The 8,620-nt window shown below is 39.7% G+C and overlaps 1 protein-coding gene across 1 annotated transcript; it reads left to right on the top strand.

Moving 5' to 3' along the window:
• LOC109847222 (pentatricopeptide repeat-containing protein At4g14170) lies at positions 511–7,712 on the top strand. The gene is made up of 5 exons (XM_020416464.1): positions 511–710; positions 802–888; positions 938–1,001; positions 5,216–7,381; positions 7,473–7,712. The coding sequence occupies exons 1-4, from the start codon at positions 511–513 to the stop codon at positions 6,668–6,670; spliced, it is 1,806 nt and encodes a 601-aa protein (XP_020272053.1). The 3' UTR covers positions 6,671–7,381; positions 7,473–7,712.

Below are 8,620 nucleotides of genomic sequence, written 5' to 3'. Positions count from 1 at the left end.
ACCTCCAATACCGCCACCACCTCCGCCTCCCCTCGACCTCGTCGACTCCATCCTCAGTCGTAGCCCCCGCCGCCACCATCGCTACCTCATCACTACCCTTCTTCCTCTTCTTCTTCTTCTCCTTCTCTGTCTGCCCCCTCATGAGTTTTGAGGGCTCCGTTCTCTCCCCCGTCGCCTCCATCCCCCCCCCGAGATAGAGCAGATCCCCGTCGCCTCCATCGCCACGTCAGCCCCTCCCCTCCACTCTCTCCCCGTTGTCAAATCCTTACAAAATCTTGATCTCATCTCCTCCAGCGAGCTCAACGCCACCACCGACGTCTCCTTCACCTCTGACTTTGACGACGACGAAGACGACTTCGAGTCCTATTTACACTTAGCCAACTTCCTCGACTTCGACCTCTACGACCTCGAACTCACCGCCGTCCACTCCAACTCCCACCTCCGCAAGCTCCTCATCTCCACCACCCATAGTACCTCGAACAAAATGCAACCCTAGCTTTCCAAGCTGCGATGTGGCGATGGATGACCCCGATAAAGAAGAAGCATCCCTCCACTCACGATGTGTTTGTTGGCAACTGGGAGCCCACGAAGAACAACACTCTATCTAAAAGGCTATCGGGTTTCAAAGCCACCATGAACGTTCTCTACCGGAACCAAATTTGTGGGCAAGGTTTTATCGATGATATGGACAACATGATATCACACTACTAGTATTATTTGGATTTGATGGACGTTGGAAGAGATTACTCTGGAGATAATCTGGATTGCGCTGAGCAGGTTCCTTTCAATCCTTCTTTGAAGTCTGAGAGTTCTTGAGGAACTGAGGGATGCAGTAGTTCATTGGGGTTCTGATGGTGATTTCTTGTGTCTGCTGTTGTTTGTTGTCATGTAAGCTCCAGTTGAACTGGGAAGGAGTTTGATGTTGTTCTCTATGCAGTTTGATTGTTGTTGATATTGCAAATTGTATGGTGGGATTTTGGGAATTGTGGTCATTGGTGTTAGTAAGTGGTGTTATTTGTCGTGCAGTTTATTATACACATAATGTACAAACTATATGTAGTTTATATACATAAGCAATTTTTGTTGGCTTGATAATTATATGTAGTTTGTACATGATGGTTGATAATTGAGGAATAAAAACCTACATACAAAAATATTCATTTAAAATAATGGATGTATAAATGTTAAGTTTTACCCAATACAAGTGAACTATAGCAAATTAACTGTTAACGTTTACATGTTCCATGTTAAGTATAGTGGAGTAAGTGTTAACTTTTTCATTTTAAATGTTAAGTTTTGTTAATTAGTTGTTAAGTTTTACCCATTACATGTGAACTATAGCTGATTAACTGATAATATTTTGTTGGGGGGATTTTGGCGCGCTCCCTCCATTATATATCCTTTTAATCCACTCGGCTTTGAATAGAGTGAACATGGTTCAAGTTCATATAGTTAATATTTTAACCATAATATTTATCATGTTAACTATTGTGGTTAGCATGTTAACTCTTGTGTTTAACATGTTAACTGTTGTGGCTAACATGTTAACTCTTGTGGATAACATGTTAACTCTTGTGGCTATATGTTAACTCTTGTGGATAACATGTTAACTTTTGTGGATAACATATCAACTCTTGTGGATAACATGTTAACTTTTGTGGCTATATGTTAACTCTTGCGGATAACATGTTAACTTTTGTGGCTAACATGTTCACTGTTGTGACTAACAGTTGTTTTTAACATGTTAACTATTATGGTTAACATGTTAACTATTATGGTTAACATGTTAACTATAAGAGCTTAGATATTAACTAATTATATGAAGATTGGTCTTACGCAGAAATATGTAGATACAATCCCATACTGCTTATTTAAGGCAACGTTCTCCTGCAACTGCAACCATTGTCGTAATCTATCTAAGATGACCTCTGTTACTTTGTCATCAAGTCTTCCCCCACGGAGCAAATATAGTAGTTTCGGGTATGTAATTGTGTTGTTATCACTAACGATGACATCGACGTACCTTAAAAAGCAATAAGTTATGGAGGGTTAAAATCTAAAACATGAAAGCTAACATCTAAACGCGCAAACATAACAAACAATTAATAGAGGTTCACAGTTAACATTAAAGAGAGTTAACATTAAATTACTAAACATGTTAACTCTTGTAGATAACATGTTAAAATAATGTTAAAATCATCGAGCTCAATCCATGGCAAACATGTTAACTCTTGTAGATAACATGTTAACTCTTATGGCTAACATGTTAATTCTTGTGGATAACATGTTAACTCTTGTGGCTAATTTGTTAATTCTTATGGATAACATGTTAACTCTTATGGATAACATGTTAACTCTTGTGGATAACATGTTAACTCTTGTGACTAACATGTTAACTCTTGTGGCAAACATGTTAATTATTGTGGATAACATGTTAACTCTTGTGGATAACATGTTAACCCTTGTGGGTTAAATTTAAACGTTAAAGGGTTAAATTTAAACGTTAAAGTACAGGGGGCTGTTGCACATTGTTTTTTTTTAATTTTGGGGCCTTGAAGCAATTTTCCCATAAATTTTGTAGTATGTTTAATGTACCTTAACTCTTAAAATGTTAAATGACAGTTAACGGATAATGGATTACAAATAATAGTTAACTGATTACAAATAACAATTAACTAATAATGAATTATAGTTAACAGATAGTTTACGAATAACAGTTAACAAATAATTCATTATAGTTAACAATTTATAAATAACAGTTAACAAATAATGATTAATAGTTAACAAATTATAAATAACAGTTAACATATAATGGATTATAGTTAACAGTTTACTGAATATAATTAATAGTTAACAAATTATAAATAACAGTTAACATATAATGGATTATAGTTAACAGTTTACTGAATATAGTTATCAATTTACCAATTAAGATTAACATGCTACGTATTATAGTTAACAAGCGAACTGCGAAAATTAATATGTTATCAGTGTAACTTAACAAGCGAACAAAGAAAGTTAACATGTTTCCAATGATATTTACCAAATAAATTGTAAAAAGGAACATGTTCTCCTGATCTCATCTTTTGGTACACTACGTTCTCATAATTTAAAATTAACAATTTCTCAATTATATTTAACATAGAACATGTAAATTATAGACGCAGGGCATCATCAGGTGAAGAAGAGTGGGTGTAGGCATTCATGAGGATGTCGAGATGGATAGCGTCCGTGTTAGGAAACTTGTCGAGGATTGCTAACACGAAGAACCTGTTTCTCAGCCACACTGTTGTTAAAACCACCTGGATTAGTTTCTGCAAAGAAGAGAAGAAGAAGAATTAGCACCTATTCACACTTATGTTAAGTGATCCAGGTGGTTTTAACAACAATCACACCTATGTTAAGTGATTCAGGTGGTTTTAACAACAGCGTGGCTGAGAAACAGGTTTTAACAATAGCGTGTTAGATGCTACGTATTATAGTTATCAATTTATGTATTATAGTTCTATTTTAATGTGTTAACGGATTATGTTAACATGCTACGTATTATAGTTAACATGTTAAATGAGAACTATATTAACATGTATATGACCCGAAATAACAGTTAATGGATAATGGATTACAAATAACAATTAACGGATAATGGATTATAGTTAAAAATTTACTGAATATAATTATCAATTTACCAATTAAAGTTAACATGCTACGTATTATAGTTAACAAGCGAACTGCGAAAGTTAACATGTTACCAGTGTAACTTAACAAACGAACAAAGAAAGTTAACATGTTTCCGATGATATTTACCAAATAAATTACAAAATGGAACATGTTATCCTGATCTCATGCAAAAAGGAACATGTTACTCAATACAGACTAAAACACTAATATCTATGTATCATCACACTCACACGACACTACTAGAATAAACTTTTCTTTTGGGAAAAAGTTAAAAAAGTAACACATAATTATGAGTAATAATTTCAGTCTATTGTATAATTGGCGGTGCATCAGATACATTTGCGGCGCAACGACTTCAAATCAGAGAACCAGAGGAGCGGTGATCCGATCTTCCACAGTCAACGAGACGCTGACCCTCCAAAAAGTTAATCTATGAGTGGTTGTCTGCTTCTTGATCAGCTAAGCTCAACACTGTCTCGTCCATGCCTTCATGCCAGAGGAAGAATCCCATCTCTAGACCTTCCCACCCAAAACAAAGCAAAAAAACACAAATTAGAACTCCTAAGATCTCCACCAACCTCATCAAAAACAACCCCACACTCGGCCGCGATCCCCTTAACCAACTCCGACGCCGACGGATAGGCCGCCAGAATCAGATCCCGACCCGCCCAAGGATTTGACAACGGGGAGAGAGTGGAGGGGAGGGGCTGACGTGGCGATGGAGGCGACGGAGATCTGCTCTATCTCGGGGGGGATGGGGCGACGGGGGAGAGAACGGAGCCCTCAAAACTCAAGAGGGGGTAGACAGAGAAGGAGAAGAAGAAGAGGAAGAAGGGTAGCGATGGTGGCGGCGGGGGCTACAACTGAGGATGGAGTCGACGAGGTCGAGGGGAGGCGGAGGTGGCGACGGTGTTGGAGGTATCCAGCGAGGTTGGAGAGAGGGTGGAAGAGGAGATGAGAGGAGAAGGAGAAGATCTGAAGAAGAAGAAGAGGGTAGTTTGGGATTTTTTGGGAATTAATTCTCTTGGGAATTGTAAAAAGGGCAGAATCACATTAACTTTTTATTTTTGAGGCTGTGACACATCACAAAAAGTACAGCGGGTTAGGACACATCATGTTTTCATTTTTGAGGCCTTGAAGCAAATTTTCCTTTTTTTAAAGATATCGGAGGGAAAAAGAGTAAACACATTTTATATTCATTAACCTCTATTCTATATAATTTGATTTCCTTCTCCAGATTGGGATGTAGAGGAAGTAAAAGATTTTGCACCATCATAATATAAAAAATAACAACTAAGAAATAATTTACTTTTGTTCATTTTACTAAACTCGTAGACATGATTATTATGTTTTTCCTCTCATTTAATTTTCGTTACTTTTCCTTATTTCTCTTCCCTTCTTTCTATTCCCTTCCGCTACTAGTAAACTACTAGGTAAACATGTTTCACTTTTTACAACACTCTGGTAATTTAGTCCTAAATACTCATTATTCATTATTATTATTTGTTGTGTATATGTGTACACAGATTTGTGCTAGACCCCAATTACAAAAAATGGCGCTCCCGAAATCCAAGCTACTTTCCCGCCACCACAACCATGCCCAAACCCCAACACAATCTCCTACTACTTCCACCTCCTCCAGTCCTCCCCCTCCCCTCGCCACCTCCGCCACCTCCACGGCCGCCTTCTCCGCCTCAACCTCCTCCTCTCGTACCCCCTCCTCTCCACCAAGCTCCTCCTCTCCTACTCCAAACCCCACAACGTCATCCTCTCCTCCCTCTCCCTCTTCCTCCACTCCATCCCCAACCCCAACTCCTTCACCTTCAACACCCTCATCTCCGAGCTCTCTCGCCATTCCCTCCCCCTCAAATCCCTCTCTTTCTTCCTCTCCATGCACTCTCATGGCGACCTCCGCATCGACCACTTCACCATTCCCCCCGTCCTCCGCTCCTGCATCTCGATCCGATCCCTTTCTGCCGGCGTGGCGATCCACGGGCTGTCGGTGAAGTTGGGTCTTGATCGGAATCTATTTGTTGGGTCGGCATTGGTTTTGTTTTATAATGCATTTTCGCATGCAAAGGATGCCCGGAAGGCATTCTACGAAACTCCTGATAGGGATTATGTCTTGTGGACGTCGATGGTTTCTGGGTATGCACAGAATGGGGAGGCAGAGCTGGCCTTGAGAGTGTTTAGAGAGATGGTGAGAGATGGGATTGAGGGTGACATTGTGGCGGCGGTGAGCTTGTTGTTGGCATGCGGGCAGTTAGGTTCGCTTAGACATGGGAGGAGCGTGCATGGGTTTTGTGTTAGGAGGCAGTTTGGGCTCCCGTTGAGTTTGGGGAATGCGGTTGTGGATATGTATGTGAAGTGCGGGGCGTTTGGTTATGCGGAGAGGGTGTTTGGTAGGATGCCCATTAGGGATGTGATCTCGTGGAGCGCTTTGATTCTCGGCCATGGAATGAATGGCCGTGCAGATGATGCTTTCGAGCTCTTCCAAAGGATGCAACGAGAAGCAGTGATGCCAAATTCGGTTACATTTCTTGGTGTGTTATCTGCTTGTGTGCACTCGGGGATGGTAGACAAGGCATGGGAGTTCTTTCATATGATGAAAAAGTATAAAGTTGAACCTGAGCTGAAGCATTATGCTTGTATTGTCGATGCTTTGGGGAGGTCTGGGCAAATTGTGGAGGCAGAGGAATTTCTGGGGAAGATGCCTATGGAGCCCGATGAGGCCATTTTGGGAGCTTTACTATCAGGATGTCGTGTGCATGGCAATATTGATGTAGGTGATAGAGTTGCACGGAAATTGATGGCGATGAGGCCGGATAAGAGTGGTTACTATACGATCTTGGCTAACATGTATTCGGATGTAGGCAGGTATGAGGAGGCTGATAAAATTAGGGGTTTGATGAAGAGATTGAATGTAGGTAAGCTACCTGGCTGTAGCTTGATTGAATTGGATGAGTTTTCATCTCCAACACATTTGGCATAGATGATTCAGGATGAGATAGAATTATTTAGACTTGTAACCTCAAGGATAGCCATCAAGTGCAACAGTTGTTGATAGTCCACATTGAGGCAAATTTCGACTTAAAAGGAAAACCTGAAAGACAAACTTGACAGCAAATGGAACGAAGCATCAATAAGTGAAATGGAGAGAATATGTACCATAGATGTTGGGGAGATTTTTTTTTTCTTTTTTCCTTTTTTTTCACAACAGATGATTTGAGCTTCAGCATGGTTGATAAAGGGGTCATGAAAAAAAATGAACTTAAGAGACTTGTGCGTCTTTATTTTGATTGAATTGGATTGGATGAGTTTACACCCCCTGCTCGATTGGTATGGAAACATTGAGTTATCTACCTTGGCGACCGACAAGAATAATGGGTCAAATTTAGCAATCTCTGACCTGGACTGTGAATTGAGGCAAATTTTGGCTTAAAAGACAAATGCAAAGACACTGTTTATAAAGAACAGACGAATCATCAGCAGATGAAAAGGAAAAAAAAAGGGTCTAGTGATGCATAGGATCTGATGTGGCTCTTAATAGAGTACGTTTGAGATGGTGGACAGGATTGTACCATGATACGTGATAGAAGATTTTATACGACAGAAAGTTGGGCTCTACAACATTTCCGCTTTAAAAGAAATGCTTTGCTCCTTGCTAATGACCAAATGCAGTTGAAGTCATAGCGACCGCAAGGTAAAATATTTCATAGTCAATTAAAAGCATGCCAAACAAATGTACACATATGTACATCATAAATATCTTACCGATGGGTTCTGTGCAGCAGGATGATCACTTCGGCTACTTCTTATAGTAAGTGGAGGTTGAGAACGATCTTAGGTCGATGATCTAAAATCAGCAAGCAAAGAGGATTGAAAATTTAAAATCAGAGTTGCCAGGATGCTGAATTTTGGAATGGAGCAGGTTACTTTATATCTAAATACTTGTATCCTACGTTCTGACATGATCGTCTGTGTCTAGGGACTGTCAGAAGACAGTAACATATTAGATCATCGCAAGATGTCGGATTTCACGAGAGGAGATATATAACAGCAAAATTTGAATAGAAAACTAAAGTGCAGTAATTTAAAATTTTCTAACTCAGCTGTTGTGCGTTTGTAAAACGCTGTGCTTAAAGCATTATTTGGCCTACTCCGGTGCAAGGATCCCAAGGCCAAATTGCTTCCAGGAACAGCAGTCCAGTACTCTGGTGTGCACCGACCTAGTACTGTCAAGATCTCCTCGGTCTATAAGGCAAAGATCTCCTCGATCTATCAGGCAAAGATCTCCTCGATCTATCAGGCAAAAGATCTCCTCGATCTATCATGCAAAATTCCTATAAGCAACAACTATTTTACAATCTATATATGTATATATTGATTGTTGTTTTTGGAATAAATTTTCCTTAAGAATTTGAGGTCTATTTATAGCGTTTGGGAAAACACTATGCACTAATAAAATATTATTATTTTACTATGTAGTGAGGCTCACGTCCTAAAAATTTCAACCAAAGTTTGGCTGCCTAAAATTTGGCACCGCCCAACTAAGAAAGTTTCTCCCACGTTTTCCATTGAACACATATTAGCGTGGGACCCATCTTTTTAAAAAAATTATCTAACAATCCCCCACAAGTTTTTTAAAAACTGGTGTCGTGTAACGGTGCCGTCGTTTCAATCGTTGTGCATAAGGTAGACGTTGCAAGGACTTGAATCCCCCTTAGACCAACTGAATAAAAGATAGGTACATGGTGTCACAAAGACTTGAACCAGCACATGTCTAAAAATCCAGCGATCATACAAGATCAAACTTATATGTGGTAGTTTTCACTTTGAACCACACTTGCCTTTGCTTTTACCTTGCTCTAGGTATCTTTCCACAAAAACATCATAGGAGACGGCCAAATCTCTACCCATGCATAGGTGAGTTCTTTAGGCA

The sequence above is a fragment of the Asparagus officinalis genome, chromosome 7 (assembly GCF_001876935.1).
Source record: "Asparagus officinalis chromosome 7, Aspof.V1, whole genome shotgun sequence".
Classification (NCBI taxonomy): Eukaryota; Viridiplantae; Streptophyta; class Magnoliopsida; order Asparagales; family Asparagaceae; genus Asparagus; species Asparagus officinalis.
This window is presented reverse-complemented; position numbering and strand designations above follow the sequence as displayed.